Here is a 20120-nt window from a genome sequence, read left to right as displayed (position 1 = left end):
CCATGACTGTCCTGTGACTATACTGTGGCTTATTCAAGAGAGAAGTCACCTAAATGAAAACTCTAAGGGAGTAGATATTGGAAAGAAATGTTACTGGTGGGACGGGGAATTAAGGAGAGAAAAAGTATGGATTTTCACCTTACGTTGTTTCTCACTCTTCATTTTCTATCTATTTTCCTCCTCTTCACCTCATTCCCACTTGGCTGGCTGTTTCTCTTCCTCTTCCTCTTATTTTCTGTTTGTCTGACATACCTTTGTCTCACTCCCTTCTTTTTGTTTCCTCTTAAAAATATTTCATGGTGTTCCTACAAAGTTCCTGCTATGAAAGCATTCACAGTGACTTCTAAGGTATAAAATTTAACAAAGCATGCAAGTATTCTTAGGCTTAAAATATACATGACTATTAAATATATGCATCTCCCTTCTTATTTCAATTAACTCCTAAATTAATTCAGAATAGCTCAGAGCAACCTCAAACACAACTACATGGAACTGAATAATTAATAGAACCAATGAAATGCATGCCACATACAGGAGGCTAACAGTTTTTATGAACAGGTATTTGCTATTCATATCACATGGTCTGTGACTGATTTCTCTACACAGTGAAAAACACAAGCCATGCATTGACTACAGCAGGTATGAAAGATGCTGAGCATCTTTACATAGTACTCAGAGCAGGCCCTGCATTCAGAGAAAGACACATGACAAATAGAACATATGGTATATACTTAAAACAGAGTCCATTTGTTGTGCTATGTGTGGATGCAAGCTTTTTTCCTGTACGCTCTGGCTTAATATTCTTCCCAGATCTTTCTTACCTGATGTTTCAGTCAACTGGATGCTAGAGGCCTTTAAAAAACATGTCAGTTCTTTTATTTAGTATAATCTTCCTATATTCAAAGTAGACAGTATGAACAGAACATTGGTTCACTTCCAATGCTATTGAATGATTGAGTGTGAAAGCCTCTTTTGCCTATTTTCTCTAAATTTTTTTCTTAAGGTCCTGCTTTCCAGTGTGTTTTCCCATTCGTGCATGTAGTTTTCCCATCCTGTCAGCACTGCCAGTCACTCAGCTGCTGAGCTCCTGCCTGCTTGCTGCACTTTCTGTCACACAGGTGTGGAGAGATTTCTGATCTGACTTACAAATCCTGTGCTGCCCCTGGCAAGCTGGCTGGCTGTCATGCTGCTGCAGGCTGTTTCAAACAGCTGCTCCTTCCAAGAGCGCCTCCAGCTTAACTTTCCCCCTTTAGTTTTCATCCTTTCCACACCAAAAGGCACTGGCGACGGAGCCATGCAGAAACAATGACTGTACCATTAAACTATTTCAGATTCTTGCTCACTGAGAAATTACCTGCATGTCCTAGTTTATCACTTAGTCATATTCAACTGTGCATTTACTGTTCAAGCACTATATCCATATGACTTCTAGATTACCTACCAGCTGATGTTTCCTAGCTCATCTTGGCTATGATTTTTTTAGCGTTGATTTGTTTTCTGTTTTTTTTTTTAAATATTTATGCCTGTTCTGATCAGTATTCTTAAATCTGGTACCTGTTGAAGCACAGCTTCTGGACAACACTCTTGCAATTCAATTCCAGATTTTGGCAAAATCTGGACATCTGCTCTTGTTCCTGAGTGTTGGGAGACTTTTTCTTTGAGTTTCAATTAGCTCCTGACTATTGTATCTTCATAACTGTTACTTTTCTAGTGCATTCAATCTCAGCTGAAGCAAAGCAACAATAGGTATTGATTACTCAACAAAATTTGGTTTTCTTTCTGAATTAAAACGAATTCAAAGTCCCAGAAAATTTTGAAACACAAGATTTTTCTTTTGGAAGGCAAGTGAGCTAAAAAACCAAAGCAGAATGTGCAGAGACTTGGTCCCATTTTGCTGAGTGAAAGTATGATATGAATCTGAATTGGTCCCTAGGAACTCAACACAGGACTGCAATCAACTTTACTTGGCTGTATTTAACTCTGCAACTTGGGATATACTGAAAATCTATCTTGATTTCATGTCACATAACATTTTCTCACATCCTGGTTTCTGTCTGGACTCCTCTGAGCAATAGAACTGCAGCTGCTCTCATGGATGGGATCTCTCCTGCAGTCCAGACACAGTCTTTGACGATACTATAATATTTACACCTCAATTCTCTTACATATAAATGGAAGACTGCAGCCTCAGGTTTCAGATGCATTTAAAATTTTTGTAAGCCAAAAGTAGCATGCCTTTGTCTCCATCCTAAGCATTTAAGCTGACATTTACTGAAGGTCCTATGTGAAAAGCTAAGGGGAAAAAAATCAACAAAATAGTACTGAGAATTTTGATACTTAAAACTCTGCTTTTGCAGTTTTATTTGGACAGGCTTAGTTTTATTTGATAGTGTTTAGTCCTTAGAGGGCAGCTACAAAGAGGACGGAGGCTCTCTTTTTGCAAGGAGCCATAGGGAGAAAAGATAAAGAGCAATGGTTGCAAGTTGCACTGACCAAGGTTTTGTCAATCTTATGACCAAAGAAATACAGTTTTTACAATGAGAATGACCATTCAGTGAGACAACCTCCCCAGGGACATAGTGGAATCACTATCTCTGCTGATGGTGGTTTTCAGGATGTGACCAGACAGGGCACTATTTTCATTCAGGCTCCCTTTTCCACAGAAGGCTGGAGGTCCTTTCCAACCTGGGCTGTTCTAGGATCCTGTGAGACTACTTACTATCACATCTAGCCTTAAACTTTCACCTAAAACTGATTTTGTGATTCTATGATGATTACTGCTTTTCCTTACAGCTGAACCTAAGTCAGGCTACACTTAAACTGGTTTTACACCAGTTTCATTTCACTAGTCCCAGTCATAAATCATTTGTGTATGAAAGGAGGTATTTTCACTTGTTGCATCTTCCTTCCAGACAAACTAAAACCTCTTTCTATTCCAGAGGAATAGAGAAAGAAAATACAAGGTACCCTCCACACAGGCTGCAGGAGCAAAGAATCCTGATAATTTTCGTGGGTTATACACAGTTTTAGAAAGTTATACATTTCTAACAGGGCACAGTGAGATTTCGAATAGCTTTTCTATATCTATATCTCCTATAATCTGTGAAAGATAATAAATTTAATGTTTTATTCTAAATGTATCATGGGAACACGTAAAGAGACAAGTTTCAATTACACTTAGGTCATAATGTGTGCAGTTTTAGGAAAAGGCTTCCAAGATCACGCTAAGTTTGTCCAGATAAAACTGCTGCTGTCTGAAATGCTTTCTTTTTATTTTATCTATGAACTGATTTCCTTTATAATTTTTTTTTTACATATATTCCTTTACAATCATATTAGGATTCCAATTAAAAAAGACAAATAGGATTGTTCTGTGAATGGGATGCCTGCACTCATGGTAGCCACGGTGAAGCATGTTCAGGCAGAGTAATTTAACTGGTTACATCATCATGGAAGAGCTTTCATAGCTGGGATGAGAAACTTGTACTTCACAAAGTCTGGAACAGTGCTGGCAACAATTATTTAAAGGTCCCTTCCACATGAATTTAAATATGAAGAGATTATTGTGCTTTCTGTAGAAAAACACCTCTGTCCTCTAAAGTGCTTTGCAGAAATTCTGAGTCACAATAACCTTCTTGCCCAGAGCCCCACAAGGGATCAGCACCAGAGATGGGAATAAAGAATCCCAGAATCCCAACTGTAATACCTCCTTCAGTGACTGGGCACAGTGCTTCCTCCCAGGGAGTCCTAACACATTATTCTACCACTACAAAATTGCACTGAACTAAGAGAAAACATGAAGAATAAAAATAAATCTTGGAAAATAGGAAGGAAAAAAATTGAACAAAGATGGCTTTGTAATCCTCAGAAGAAGAAACTCAGTAGTTTGATGACCAATGGACTCCTATGCTACTACTGCAAAATTAACAAGGGTTTAACACATAATCAAGTTTAACAAGTTTCTGTGTATCAGCAAAAGCATGATAAACCATTCCACAGGCTTGCTTAGCAAGTGCAAGACAACGTGGCTTACCACATTTCCTTTTCCTATGGGTCTAAACCTACACTTTAAGTTTAGAAAGAGATAAGCTGGTTTTGAGAATCTTGTTAAGTTGTGGTAGCTTGACTTTATGTCAAATTCCCTAACTCTGCTAAGGCTAATGGGATAAGGGGAGGTGAAAAAGGATTTCCTTGCTAAGCAGTGTTTAACAGACTTGAAAGTGACAGTGACAACTGTGTAAAAAGCTTTTTCACCACTTGATGAGAACACCATGATTTCAGCCTTCTATAGCCTGGTACTTCTCCACCTCTTCTCATCTCCACATGTAATTGCCACTCCTAGTTCACCTGCCTTTTCAGCCTACTTGGTACTTGCTATATAAAACCATTGGCAGTGAATGATGAGCAGACATAAGACATAGTTATTAATATAACTATGCCAGATGTAGACATCCAAGGGATGAAATCTAAAGGGGCTGAAGTATTCCTAGCCACAGAGCTCCTGAAGTATGTTGCTTGTAGGTAAAAACCCTTTGTGCTTTAGGAGACTTGCCCCTGGGTGTGGGGCTCAGCTGGGAATTTGGGTAGGTGAGGCAGTTTGAAGCCAGGGCTCCTGCCCACAATGCCTTATGTAGTTGTAACACAAATGGGATGTACCCAAGCCTTCGCTGAGTTCACTCTGAGCTTCAGTGGAGATACAGGCACTCTGTCCATTTTGTCTGTCTACCTACAGGCACAAGTCTACTTTAATACTTTTTAAGCCCAATTTAGATTTGTCACCAGCTTTCCTAAATTGGGATTTTAAGGATCTGCCCCCAAGGCTTTTTTGGAATTAGGGCTTTTGTTTTATCATCAAATTCAGTTAAAACGTGCTGTAACCCACTAACCTGACTCGGTCACAGCTAGTGTACGATAGTGACCTCTACATTTATTAAACACATGCTCCCTCTGGAGCTGGAGATGATACAGTCAGTAACACCTGTTTAATTCAGGTTTCTCTTTAAGTCATGAGGAAACACATGCAACCTTGTCTCTGTTATGATTCCCAGTGTTCATACCCACTCATGCAATTAAGATATACAAAGATAAACAACTGATAAGTTCTCCATAACTTCTACAATCTATTCTCCCAACCATTCTCTCTCCCTGTTCTTGCCAACATTATTGCGAGCAAACTAGCACTGAAATCTGACTCAGCAAAGCAAAGTTAAGTTTTATGCAAAAACAAATGAGGTAAGTTGTACTGGGCATAGCATCCTCCCAAAAGATACTGGGACTAAACAAAAGAAATCAGTTGAAGACAGTGAAACAATGCAAATGCTGGGACACCAGGGTTTGCTCTGACTTTAATGTCAGCTTGGCCTCCCACTAGTATAAAATTATTATTTCTCTGTGGATCATTAATCCTTTTTGTCTACAAGAGATAATAACACTCTTGGATGACAAGCCAATGTGTCATTTGAGAAACAAGAACACAAACCCCCATCATGAGCTGCAATATGCTTTTAACCACAACTTGTGGGTAGGAGCACATCGACACAAAACACCCCAAAAACACTGGGACAAGCACAGTGCATCTCTGTAAGCAGAGAAAATTCACAGAGCAGCCCTCAATTTTAAGGAGGATGTCTCTTATTGGAAGACACCATTCTTTTGCCTGCTAAGTGCAAAAAGGGATGTATTCCTTCCTCTGCTCTACTCTCAACATCCAAAGCCCTTTTTAAACTCTGAAACCACACCATGACTTGAATGTGCTGGTGAGCTCCAAGCACGTGATCAGTACCAGCTCTGCTGGTGCCTGAGATGGGTGAGCTGGGCCTGCAGACAAGGCATCCTTAGGCTCGGTGCTGCTCCCCCACTTTTGAATACATTGCAACTCCAATCATCTCCTAAACACCTTGCAATGCTTCTGCCTTTTTTCCCAAGGCATTTGAAAACAGGAGGGGAAAGGTGGCAGCAAACTGCATGAAGAGCCTTGTGGCCAATGGTTTGAGACTAGCTGAGTCCTTGGAGAGACTTTAGGTAATGTTCTGGACACCAACCTTCTTTGACTGCACATGCATTTTACAGAGATAGAAATGCACCCACTCTGCAATGAATGGATCTTATTATGCACAAAGTCAACGAACTCACTAAAGGGCTTTGGCAAGTCAGGGCCTTCGTGTTTGGATTGCAGTGCTGGCTGCATGGGGTGCCTTTGTCCACTCCAGCCCTGTTTATCAACAGAGGCACAGTCACAATATAGCCCTGGCACCATTCTGGATAAATACATTGACGTGTATTTTTGTGTTTCAACAGTTTCTGTAGCAGCGCTTACAAGTGAGAGCTGTGAAAGCAAGTAAACACAGATATTAAAAAAGTCATTTGCTTTCTCACCATGCATGTTTACTGTTTGCAGTTCAGGCACCTCTGGCAAGTCAGAGAGATCATTTCATCTCAGTTCCTTCCTCCAGCATACCCACCTGATGTATTTCTGTTAGGGGATCATGACACTGCAGTGTAATGTTTGCTGTTATTGTAAATTGACACTTTACTTTTGAGAAGTTGCAAACCATTTGTTCATAAAATACACTGCAATTCCCACTTGTCTATTTGGTAGTTTGCTTGGTTTTCTCCAGATCTAAAACAATTTTAAGATAATGCTTCAAATTAAACATCCATGACTTCTATGACATTTTCTTTGTAAACAAGTTAACACAAATATATTTTCCATGCATATTTATTATATGCTCACAGCAGTCAGTATTCAAATCCACTCCCCTAGTCTTTCTGACAAACTAGTAATCCTCACTGCCATAAAAGCACACCCTTTTCCTGCCATGAAACTATTCCTTAGAATAAACTTCTGCCTTTAGAGTCTCATTTTTCATTTATTTCATTAGTTTCCATCTCAGATAACTAGATTCTTTTTTTATTACAGCTGGGAATTTTTATAATGTGCAAATTGAAATAATGGTTGTAGTGCAGTACTCTGCAAGTGCTTTTCATTAAGCCTCCAGCAGCTATTCCTTGCTCTGTTGGATATCTCTGTGTCAGGGTTCCTTTATGGTGGACAGAAATCTGAACAATTTAGGTTTAAAGAATGACAAAAAAACCCTATTAGATAACAACCTCAAACATGCACTGGTTCATGTAGCTTAATTGCATATTCTTGTCATAATCAAAATACTTAAACTTAATAATCATGCTAAAAAGCGGACCTGTCCATTGTTATATATATTCCACAGTTATATATATTCCATAGTTTCATGATTCTGAAAGTCAAAATCACTACTTGTCATTACAATTCTGTTTAAGCAGACACACAGCGCCAGAAACACATCTACATTTCTGAGATGCTACGTTGTAGCAAAACAACGTTTTGCTTTCTTATCAACAGAATGACTAAACTCATACTCTGTATTCAAGCATGATTTTCTGGTTAGCATTAGTCTCTAAAAATAGCTCAGAAGCATTTGTGTGGCCTTTTGAAATTTACAGCACTGTTGATCACCAGTCTCATCTTGCTACTTTGTCATTCTGTATTGCTTATTGGTAAATGAGTTTGCTAGCATATCTTCCCACTGCTTCCAGGGTCACAGAAGCCTGAATGAACACTGAGAGAATCCACTTAATTGCCAAGATTTATGACTATGTTGTTTTCTTTTCTCCCTTTCCACTCAAACTTGTCTTCCATGTCTGACATCCATAGAAAAGGAAAGCTGCTTATTCTAGTCCAAAACAGCAGCAGACAAGGACCACAGTTCTTCAGGGATTCCTTGTTTCTATTGCTAGTGCATAGGCAACAGAGAAACTGACTTTTAATCCACCCAAGGACAGGGTGCTGAACCACAGAAAATCCAGTGCAATATAGTATCAGCCGCAGTCAGTCTGCAATGAACTAATGAGCTACACAACTGGCAAAAAACCCCCACAATCTGTGTAATTTACAGAAGTAACAAGCTGCTTGTTTGGAGTTAAGATACCATGCTTTCTAAGGTGAAACACAGGTGCACCATTATCCAATAAACAGATTTTTAAGTTCTGGAAACTCAGAACCAGAAAATTACTATTTGAAAATCTGTCTCTGGCTACACAAAGAGTCTGCTGTGTGAACCAAGTATAATTTGTGTGTCAAACCAAAGCCTGTCTCTCTGTCTTATTTATGGCTCTGCTACAAGTTTGGCTAGCAGAGGAATCAATCAAATCCAACCAACCAGTAAAATGATTTTGAGAACTGTGAAGATTTAAAAACAAAAAACCCAACAAACCCCAAGTTTCAGCTTTTCTGATTGAACATGATTATTCTAAACAGCACATTTTACCCACTGAAAACTTACCAATGGAGCGATGAATGCAGGTATGTTGGTTATCACTCAGAAAAAAGCCCTCTTTGCACTGACATTCGTAGCTGCCCATAGTATTCACACAAATCTGCTGGCACCCTCCATTGTTATCCAGACACTCATCAACATCTAGAAGACAGAAGGAAAAAGAAATTCAAGGTAATGCACAGATTCAGAATACAAATCTGAAGAGTGAGGAACACACAAAAAGGCACGCTGTAAATTAAGCTAATGAAGATTACCCAAATTAGTTAATCCAAATTAATCCCTCTAATTATTTTTCCTGTATCCTAGGGTTGAAGTTGATGTGAAAAAAAAAGCCAAAACAAAACCCCAAACAGTGGGGAGAGGAATCTCCCTAAGTCTTCATGTATTCTGAGCTGCAAATTGATTTCCAGTGCACAATGAACATGAATAACCTAAAAAGGCTGTGACCCCATCTGCCAAGTGTGCTGTTGCACTCTGTCATTCCCACTTCACTTGGAAAGACATACTTCAGGTCTACAGTAACTTCTAGTATGGATAGCAGGCAAACACAAAGGGTATTACTGGGTGAAAAGAGTCTTTATAGAGTTCTGGTCTTGAACAGAACAGCATGTTTCAATTACTGGAGTCATAACCCCCTACTTTGTCAGTTTGTTTAATGTTGTTTAGTGAAAAGAAGACTTCTTAAATCTAAATGTTCTATGTCTGTATTGTCATTTTAATAGGCAAATATATAAAACCACAAAGGCAGCATTAGCTACTGGCTGTTTTGAGGGCCTATGCTCCATCGCTTCTCTTTGGCGTAACTGTTTTTAGGCTGTAGTGTTTAACAGATACCTATGTATCAGCACTGCCACTATTAGGTATCTGACCCGCCTTCAACTTTGCAATTTTCCTGTTTTGCTCATGAAAATGAGTCATATCTATTTTTTGCTTTTTTATTGCCACCTGAAAATTCCATGCTTTCCTTTTTTATGAAGACTCTTCAGCCAGTTAAGATATTTCACAGTATGTGCCAACATGTCGGCAATGGAGTTGGTGTGTGTTTTGCTTTCATTTTATTTTTGGAAGAGGCAAAAAAAACCACAACAAAGGTAAATGATCCACAACACTCCAAACCTCAGAAAAGCTGGCATAGCTCCTGCAGAAATTAATTCCACCAGGAGTGGCCACAACACAGTAAGGTAAACCCAAGCTGCTCTCAATGGTACTGTTGCAAGCAAGGCCAGCTCCAGGCAGCTCTGAATGCAGGGCTGGGCCTGAGCTCCAGCAGCTTGCTCAGCTATTGCTGTTTGTGCTGCCTTCATGTGACAGCAGTTGTAGCTCTTTCTCACAGAGAAAAAAGCTCTGGGGTAATTTACAGCAGCACCCAGGGAAACCAGGCAGTCTCATTCTGTCTTGAGCTACAATGTAAGTGTGTAGACAGTCCTCCTTTTTTTTATTTACCCGGAAAAGTTAAGTGCTAACAACTCAAATTTTCTGTATCAAAATCCCCCCTGCCCTCAGTTCTTCCTCTTTTCCAGATGTGAACATTTTCACGACCCAATCAGAGATTTTGGGAGTGTGTAGGAAAAGGGAAAGTGAAGACTTTCCTTGCCTACCCCTGCACAAGAAGGAAAATAAATAAATACTCTTGGTTAGACCCTTCCTCTGTCAGTCAGCAGACCTTGCTGCCCTATCAGTGCCAACTCAAACTTGCTCCTTCAGAACAGCAGTCTGGAATCTAGATTCTCCTTTTCGGAAAATTAGCTGAGCCCTTACTGAAGGAAAGTCTCAGCTGGTACATGCACAAACCCCAAATTATGCTACAAAGTATGTGGTCTTCCCAGAGCTCTGTTTATGGTATCACAAAGTAACTCATACAGTTGCCTTTCAACTCTCATGAATACTCTGAAACGAATGCAATGATTTGGAAACTTTTTTTTCTGCTCTTGATAGCAAATGCTAATCACTTACCATTTCCATAATGAGATCAATTTCTCACTAAGCCCTAAATCCATATGCTAGAATAAAATTATTACAATCAAAACTCTTTAAAGAGATTTTCTATGGGGAATTTCTTCCAATTGTGTTCAATTGCTACTCTCAAAATTATTTTAGTACACATTTATGAAGGACTTGAAGAAAGCAAACAGCTGGGATCTAGGAATATTCTACACCATAGATATGCCTTGCAATGGATCTTGGCCTGAGGGTGCAGGATTTACATGTTCTCAGGTCTCAGTCCTGAGATTGGGTTAGACTTTTTGAAGCACTTTGAATTACTGCAGTCTTAAAGGGCTGTATTGCTTACTATTCACCACACCAAGCAATCTATTGGACATGGATGCCTGGAAAATATTTACTGAATTCTTCACTTGGTAAATTTTCTTTCCAATAAAGTCACTTTATGATCAACCTATCAGTTCATTAATAACCCAGTTGAGAGAACAGCATAAAATAGTCTTGTGAAGTTATGCAAGAGAACTCCATTGACTCCAAGAAGCTCAAGCTTTGGTAGACCTGGCAGAGTAATTCCTTAAGGTCTCTGAATTTTTTCAAATCTCATAAATGAAATACCTGCCCAAGGGCCCATTTCTTTTTTCATTGTGCAATTCTTATTCAGTGCAGCTCAATTTATCCACTTGAAAGTGTAAACATTGGTAGTGCAACATGGATGAGACTGAATTTAGGACCAGATTTTCTAGCGATTAAGTTCCACATAAACACCAAAATAAGCAGTCAGATTTTCAACACAGCTTTTTTTAGCTCCACTTTTGCTGGTTCTCTACATGCTGAACATGGCTGTTGACTGTTTTTAAAAAACTGAGAGTAGATTCTCAGGAGCTTTAATTGGTGCCAACTCTGTGTGACAGTTTATACCTGCACCCCAGGGCCTAAATCTGGAGATTTGAAAAAAGTCACTTATGGCATAAAAGTGACTCAAACACCTACTCTAAGCCCCAACTAAACCCATATTAAAAACTTTTAAATTTATTAAGGACAAATACAAATCTTACTTGGTTTATTACTCTATTCTTAATGAAACAGATTTTTTCTCTTCTTTTGAGCAATAGACAGGTCTTCTTTCATAAACTTTTACACAAAATCAGGTACCACTGATCATTCAGGATTGTCAGGAGACAATCATTCAGATTGTCTCTCTGAGGATGGCAGCCTCAAGGTAGAAGGAGCAAGCCTCCATTCCTTTAAATTGGCGTATGGAAAGTCAAATCCATATCCCAGCCTCCTTATAAGACAAAAGTTTCAGCTTGGTCTCCCCACCTGATAGTGTGCTGGTTCCTAAAGTACATTATCCAGTGCTCACAGGAGAGCTGAGTCCCAAAACCCAACTGATGCAGGAAGATTTCACCAAGTCTTTACAATCCAAACCCACTAAAGAATGTTAAATTATTCTCACCTGAGCTGAGCTCAGATGGTTATTCCACATGGCTACTCCAACCCTCATCCTCAGAAAGAGGATGAAGAACTAGTATAGAGTGAATACACATCCTTAAGCCATCCTCTGTAATGCTCATCACAAAGAACTGTCCTGTGATTCTGTTTGCCAAAGACAACTGCTGCTGGAAGCACCTAGAAATAGCTCCATTTCCACAGCTCTTAGCTGCTCCTTACCAGCACAAATAAACAGCTCAGACGACCACCAGCACAAAAGCAAGAATTGCTGCTGCAGAATTTAGACCAGTGACAAACCTATGTCTGCAGGGAGAGGAGTGCCTGGACTTCAGAGTGGCCAATCCTCATCAAGGACAAGGGCAAGAGCCAGCTTAGGGAAAGGCTGGGAAAGGAGAAGGATCTTTCAACAGAGACAGAGAGATAATGGCTGCATAAATGCATACATATGTAGCTATATCTATATCTCTATATCAGAAGCATTATGCAAATGAATGCAGATTTCATTTTGCATAAGACCTCTGGCTTTTTGGCCCACTGCCTTCATACAATCAAACTTGTGTTCTGTACCTTAGTAAGATGAGATCCTCTGGAGAGTAGTAGTGTGGAACAGTATCAAAGGGTAGGAAATATTACAGTTGATAAAGATGAATGTTTTATGTATTAAATAAACAAATGTTTTCAGGTTCTCATTTAATTTATCTGATTAATTTTTCAAATTAACTTCACTGGTGTTTCACCCTGATCTGGCACAGAGCTTCCTGCAGTGTTTGGCCTAAAGAAGCTCTTTCAGCAAAGTGTCCTGTTTGGATACCATGGAGGGAGAAAGGTCTGCTAAGGGTACCTGAAACCAAAACCACAAGCAGGAAGATACAGAAGTGGAAACACTACACAGAGTCAATGCCAGGAACAGTATGTCCACTGTTTTCTTCCTCCCCTGATCTTCTATTCCTTCCTTCCTTCCTTCTGACATTTTTATGTCAGCATTTTCATGAACGCTTAAGACCCTCAGAAATCTGAGTCTTCAAAATCACCAAAGCATTTGAGAGCCATAGTAAAATGTACTTGCTGTTGCACCAAGGCTTCCAAAACCAGGATTTTGACTCATGATTTAAGGAGCTGATCCTGCTATTCTTTTTTCCTCTAAGCTACTCATAGAAACTTTTGGAAGATATCTCTTAGATGCCTATTTAACCAGTGCAGAACATTGTGACAGAGAGATGAAGAACTGATAGCAATACTGCAGACTTGTCTCAAATGTTAGCAACAAAACACCACTTGGGATATATTGCATCTGTAAGTGAAAATATTAGCAACCACAGGCTTGGAAAATGTAAGTGCCCGATTCTGGAATTTTAAAATCATTATATTTTGAATATTTCTAGTCAGACAGCTGGCTGAAAGTCTAAATAAAATTTTTAAAAATCACAGTGTTGGATTTACTACAGTCATAATTATACCACATCACACCTAGCCCAGCATTTTTGAAACTGTCCTTGTAGCTGATACTCAGGAGAAGACTGTAAAGATGGGACAATACCATTGCAGATATGTTCTCCCAGGTTTCAGCATCACACACCTATCAACTCTCCTAAATCACTTCCTAGACTATTGTCCTGCTGGGTCCTTCCTGCGTGATGTCTCTAATCCCCAATGAGCCCTACATGATGGGGAAATTACTTCTGCAATTCAATTATGAGATTTAATTTTATTATAAGTTTTGTAAAAAGGACATACTTTTCTTTATTTCTAAAATGCTACTTCATAGTCTGGATGAATGCCCCCAGATTCCATTACTCTGAGAAAGAGTAAATATTCATTCACTACTTGCTTTTTCTGCATTTTTCTTCATCTTACAAATCCCCCTTAGCCTCGTACCGTCTCTCTCATCTATTCTGAACCCTGAAGCACAGCAACACACAAATAAGATAATCACAGAAACAATTCAAATCACTTCAGTATATCATGTTTAAAACAAAATGTGTTCATTTCTGTGAGTTAACCTTTAATGACAGCAGCATTTGGAACACACTCTTCTCACTTCTCTAATCCTCCAAGTACCGTGATGCTCTGTTGGAGTGGGTGTCTTGGAAGATGGGATCTCAAGATACCCATGTAATCCCAAAGAGCAAATCTGGCATGTAGGAGTGGGATCAGATCAGAGGCTGCAGGCAGGTGCTCCTGCTGGAACGCTCCTACAAGCAGTGACATGCTGCGAAAGTAGGGAGGGTGATCCCTTCCAGCAGCTGAGGGGGCCATGGAAACAAGAATCACTGCTAATTGCAAGAGCTGCCAAACCATCTTCCTTAGATTGACTTCATATGAGCATGCAGGGAGGAGTATTAGAGGCAAGAGACATTGCTACCTATGTACACAGCATTTGTATCTCCAGAAGATCTGAAATCAGCCTTCATCAAAAATTTAAAAGCTGGGCCTGCATTCTCTGTCATTTGCACATGAAGCTAGATTCTACTTTTGTCCCCTCCTTTCAGAAACTGAAAAATCTGGTGAAGAAAAGGAGAAAGAGCACCACAGCTCTGAATTCAATGCTTCATTTACTCCCACAGTTGCAAAAATACTCACTAGAGCCCTTGGTGAGAAAAGATGCACTTGCAGAAGAGGGATCCTACAGTAGTCAATGTTTACTCAACTAGACATAAAAAACACCCCCCAAACCAACAAAAAGTGTGAAAACTACCTTTCCCCAAGAAATAAAGCACATTTTACAGATGGGACACATAAAGAAACAATCACAAGAATGCTCTTGGGTGATGAATACTACAATCATTCTTAAATAATTGATGAATTAATTGATCCCTAGAACCACTCTTTTCATATGTACAAGGATAGAACACTTAAAGTGATGGCTGCGATCTGTCCTGGAGAATTCAGTCTTTTGATGGGTTACAATCACCTATCTACTCCCACTCAGCACCCACTGACTGAGCTTCTTGTTTGCCTGCACAACTTGAAAAGGGTGCTTCAAATCTTTTCTGTAGTTATTTTCCAACACACAGTGGGATGTCTTAAATTTCACAGTAGGCAAACACGGCGTAAATGCAGCTGCAAGAGACTTCTTTGCTCTGTACAGCCTAGGAAACACACATATAACTCCCAGTTTAACTCTCCTGCATGTGACTGCTGCCCACTTGCTGAGCTGAAGATAACAGCTCCATAGATATTGTGTGGATGTTGCATCAAGTTCATCTCTCTTGATGCCATTTGTCCTTTCTTAACCAACTGGGCACCACTCTCTCTCTCCTCCTAAGACACCAAAACATTCTTCACAGCTTTTAGCATTTCCAAAATAAACATCCAAGTCCCTGAATGGGACAGTTCTATGCTTTCACAGGTGGCCTCCTGACAACAGTGTCTAAACTCACCCAAGTTCCTGCTCAATTATTTGTTCATGTTATCCACTCTTTTGATTCAGGCTTCAAGACAATTGTGTGTGAATCTGATCACACTTTTTTTCATATGTGCCACTGTCCAGGGAATGCCAGCAGCCTTCAGCTAGGCATGAAGCTCTTCTGTGAGGCACAGACACTCACAGCTCCATCAGTATAAGTTTGCAGTTCCCAGTGACATCTAGTTATATGTAGGCACTCCAAGTGGCAAACACTGGATTAACATTACTCCATAAACTTGTGGAGGGAAGCTAATTACAGATACAAACAAGCACCAGTCCAGATCAATTGAAGGAAAAATTTGAGATAAGTTAAGTAAATTATTTAGTGTATTATCATATGCCCCTTTGTCTTTTTCCTCAGCATCATTAACTGCTGCAGACTGAACTGAATTATCCTTCTTCGAGGATAATGACTGCTTATACCTGCTTCCTTTTACATTTACTTATAGACCCTAAAGATTAGAAAAATCTGGTTTGGGTTAACACAAAACTGCTTGTTGTTCTTGTTGTATTGTTATTATTGTTTCAATAACGAAAAAAGATTTTTTTCTTTTGGGTTAAACAAGTCATGAAACTTGACATGGAAAGTGAGACAGTATCTCCATCTCAAGTTAGGAAGATTTTCCAGGTCTATAGAATATGAAGTACTTCCTTCCTGAGGTCTGGTAATAAGAGCCTAGAAAATGGCTAGATTAAAGATTTTTGTTGTTATCTGTCAGTAACACAGTTAGGGGCCTCTCTAGAGTCAAATGAGTGATTTTAACCTCAACACTGCAGCACCCAGTAGGCTATGAAGTCATTCTAATGCTCTGTATGGACAATACTTGAGGTCCATGAAAAGTCGAAGAAATGGGAGAGCCTCAAGCACAACTTTCAATACAGTGCAATGAGAACTATAGCAGGAGTAGAAAAAGATTGGCTTATTCAGGTGAATTGGCTTAGTCAGACACATATCTACTCATTAAACTTTTGGGGAACAGAAAAATGCTGAAATCCTTCCTGTAGGTCATATCAAACCAATTACATTTTCCTGAAAGTATCTCCATTGGTGAAAACTGTTTTATAAACACAGCCTCAATTTCTGAATAGTTTCAGAGAATGAATGCTTCCTCTGGCACTAAATGTTTGGGCAAATGGGCATTTTTGCCACCTGGGAAATGAGTTCGTCATTTCCACTCTCCTAAACGTGAGCAACACAAATCCCAGTATTTAGAACAATTATGTTCTCTGATTTCTCTGGACAGAAATACCTGGAACATATTTAAGATCTTACAGCAAATAGTAATTTTTTTAATATGAAATGGCAACACTACCTTACTACTCAACACAGCTGTTCTATATCACACAGTACAAAGCTGGACTGGTTGGTTGGGGTTTTTTTGACTACCTGGGTTTAAGAAAACAGTGGAACACCTGTGCACCAGCTAAGGAGCAGCCACCCATTAGAACATGTAAGCTGCAGTAAGTTGTGTTAGTGCTAAGCAACTCAATAGATGGACACATCAGCCACATTCACCTCTTATAAAGAGAGACCAACATTGCCCTGAGCTGGGAATTACCGATGAAAAGCAACAGCAGTCAAAAAACCTGACTTCAGGAACATCATATTTATGTAGAGAAGGCAAGAATTCAGTAAGTTTGGAGCTGGCTTGGTAGTGTACAGCCAACACAAACAAAGAACCCAAAATAAATCAAAACAAACAACCACCTTAACTCTGCCTTCCCTGTAAAATTCATCAGACCTGCATATTCTTTTTGCCAGCACTTGGGAACACATAAATGGATTTCTCTAACAGCTATATAACACCGTGCAATTTCTTAAGGAAAAACTGTAAGAATTCTTACTTAAGTGTACACTGGAGATCATCCAACCTCTCTGCTCAGGCAGGGTCATCCTCGAGCATATTACTCAGGACTGTGTCCACATGGCTTTTGAGGGTCTTCCATGGAAGGAGACTCCACATCCTCTCTGGGCTGCCAGCGCACAGTTGCCTGCACAGCAAAGAAGTTTCTCCTGATGTTCCTCATGGAACACTTCCTGTGTTTCAGTTTCTGCCCACTGACTCTCAACCTGCTGTTTGGCATCACTGAGAAGAACCTGGCTCCCAGCCCTTGTCAGGACACCCTTCATGCAGATACTGACAGACGTTGGTAAGATCCTCTTTTGGTTGTCTCTTCTCCAGGCTAAACAGGCCCAGCTCTCTCAGCCTCTCTTCATACAAGAGATTTCTAATACCCTGATCGTCTCCACAGCCCTCTGCTGGACCCAATCCAACAGATTCTTGCATGTAAATTAATCTGTAAATTACAGGAACAATGCAGAGCTTTCTACAGGCATTCCACTGAAAGCTTTCTTACCTTTTACTCTGAGATATCTAATATTGGTTGTACAGAACCTTAAATCAAGAGGGAAAACTATTTACATGTTAAGGCAAATGGACTGACCATCTACTGACAAATTCTGCAACTTGAAAGCCCTGAGGGGTCGCACTCAAACAGTCTGTGTGAAATGATGAAGTGGACGCTCGCTGGAATCTACTCAAAGAAAAACTCAGTCCTTGCCTGGGGTATTCATGTCATTTCAGAGCACAAGAATGAGTACTCACATTCTTTCAATGTGCAGTCATTAACAGCCTGAGCCTGTGGTCCACTCAGGTTTTATAGACTAGAGGAGATCTTCAAGTTATCTTTAAAGTGACTAAAAGCAAGTCTCTTAGACTTCCCTAACATGTTCATACAGGAAGTTTAGCAGTTTTTTGTAAGTACTGAACAGCATTTGGTGACATATAGCCACTCTCAGGCCTATTTAAGAAAGCACTGTCACTCTTGCACCTGGGTTGGGGCAGGAACAGGCGAGAGGCAGGATCGCAGCAAAGGCAAAGAAGCTTTATTCAAAAGAACCGTGCGGTTTTTATAGAGTGGTACAATGGATTCTATTCTATTGGCTAACTAACAGAAACATCTTTCTCACGCACTGTCCTTGAGAGGAACAGAAAAATAAAGTAGAAAAACACGACCTGCAAATTTGTTTATAGTCAACAAGTTATCACATCTTTCCAGCTCCCTAAAACTTCTCACAAGCCGCTGTGAGAAACGCTTGCCGTTTCTCTCTCTCTGTCCCATGGTATCCACAAAGCACTGCAGTTGTACAGGCAGCAAGATACCATGATTTGTACCTGTTGTGCACATAGAAATTTTGATGCACTGGGACCAGAGTGCTTAGCATCTTATTTAACAAGCCCTATATGATTGGTCACATACTACAAACCCAACCCCCCTAAATCCTTAGTCAGGTCCAGAACCCTTTCATTGCTGTCATACTCATAATTTTTCTGGAATTTCTGATTAATTTCAGAAGTAATTTCTTAATTATGCCTTCAAAATAAATAACACAAATAATTAAATAGTTTCTCTACTTTTTCAAACATTATTGCTCCAAACTATGGCACAATTTATGTAACAAAGTATATTTTCATTACAGAAACATAGAACAGATAGGATTGGCAGGAAGCCCTGGAGATCATCTGGCCCAATATCCCTAGAGCAGGTTGCACAGGATTATGTCCAGGTAGGTTTCGAATCTCTCCAGAGAAGGAGACTTCACAGCCTCTCTGGGAAGCCTGTTCCAGTGCTCTGTCACTCTCACAGTAAAGAAGTTTTTCCTTATATTCAGAAGGAGACTTCATGTGTTTCAGTTTGTGCCCCTTGTCCCTGAAGATATTTGTGTGCATTCATAAGATCCTCTCTCAGTCATGTCTTCCCCCATTTCGTTCATCACAGAAGAGATGCTCCAGTCCCCTCATCATCTATACAGCCCTTTGCTGGCCCCACTCCAGGAGCTCCATGTCTCTCCTGTCCTGAGGAGCCTAGAGCTGGACATGGCTCTCCAGATGTGCCTCCTAGGGCTGGGCAGAGGGGTAGGATCACTCCCTGAGCTGCTGGCAATGCTCTTCCTGATGCTCCCCAGGATTCCACTGGGGATTCCACCTCCTTGCCCTCAGGACACTGCTGGCTTGGGAACATTTCACTGTCCACCAGGACCTCCAGGTCCTTCTCCTCAGAGCTGCTCTCCAGCCTGATCACCCCAGCCTGATCTGGTACCTGAGATTGTTTCTGCCCAGGTGAAGGACCCTGCCCTTGCCTTTGCTGAACTTTATTGGGTTCCTCTCTGCCCAGCTCCCCAGCCTGCCTGGGTTTCACAGAATGACAGCACCTTCTGGTGTGCCAGGGCACTCCTTCCTGTTTTGTATCATCAGCAAATGTACTGATACATCTCCACTTCACCCAGGGCCTGATGAGTAAGAGGAACAATACTGGGGCCAGTCCTGATCCCTGGGGACACCACTGGGTACAGGCCCCCAGCCAGGCCTGGCACTGCTGCTCTGCTGTTCAGGCAGTTCTCAAAGCACCTCACAGCCCACTTAGCCAACCTGCACTCCTTGAGCTCACCCACAAGGATCTTGTGGGGGACAGTGTCAAAAGCCTTTGTGAAGTCAAAGCAGAGAACATCCACTGCTCTCCCTCATCCCCAGCCCATCGTTCCATCACAGCAGGCTATCCAACTAGTCAAGTGTGATTTCCCCTTGAAGAATCCATGATATAAACAAAGGGATCACCCTCAGCGGCTTTGCAGATGGCACCAAGCTGAGGGTGCAGTGACCATCCAGAGGGACCTGGACAAGCTTGAGCAGTGGCCCATGGGAATCTCATGAGGTTTCACCAGACCAAGTGCTGATGCTGCCCCTGTCTTGGGCACATCCCTGAGTGTGATGGATCCAGGCAGGGGATGAGCAGAGGGAGCAGCCCTGGCAGAAGGACTTGGGTGGGTGAGAGCTGTGGGTGAGAGCTGGCCCTGCCCCAACCCAGAGCCCCCCTGTGCTGTGCAGAAGGACTTGGGTGGGTGAGAGCTGTGGGTGAGAGCTGGCCCTGCCCCAACCCAGAGCCCCAGGGCAGCAGGGCAGGGGGGATTCTGCCCCTCTGCCCCTCTCTGCTGAGCCCCCCCTGCAGGG

The 20120-nt window shown here is 40.9% G+C and overlaps 1 protein-coding gene across 2 annotated transcripts in view; it reads right to left on the bottom strand.

Annotated features, from left to right (window-relative positions):
- Positions 1 to 20120, bottom strand: part of SCUBE1 (signal peptide, CUB domain and EGF like domain containing 1) — a 196158-nt gene that overhangs the window by 135094 nt on the left and 40944 nt on the right. For both annotated transcript variants that reach the window (XM_030959460.1, XM_030959461.1), the window contains exon 4: positions 8319 to 8453. In XM_030959460.1, the coding sequence (XP_030815320.1) occupies positions 8319 to 8453 (135 nt within the window). The remainder of the gene's footprint in view (positions 1 to 8318; positions 8454 to 20120) is intronic.

Source organism: Camarhynchus parvulus, chromosome 1A (assembly GCF_901933205.1).
Source record: "Camarhynchus parvulus chromosome 1A, STF_HiC, whole genome shotgun sequence".
Taxonomy (NCBI): Eukaryota; Metazoa; Chordata; class Aves; order Passeriformes; family Thraupidae; genus Camarhynchus; species Camarhynchus parvulus.
The sequence above is the reverse complement of the archived record's forward strand: the minus strand, read 5'-3'. Positions and strand labels throughout refer to the sequence as shown.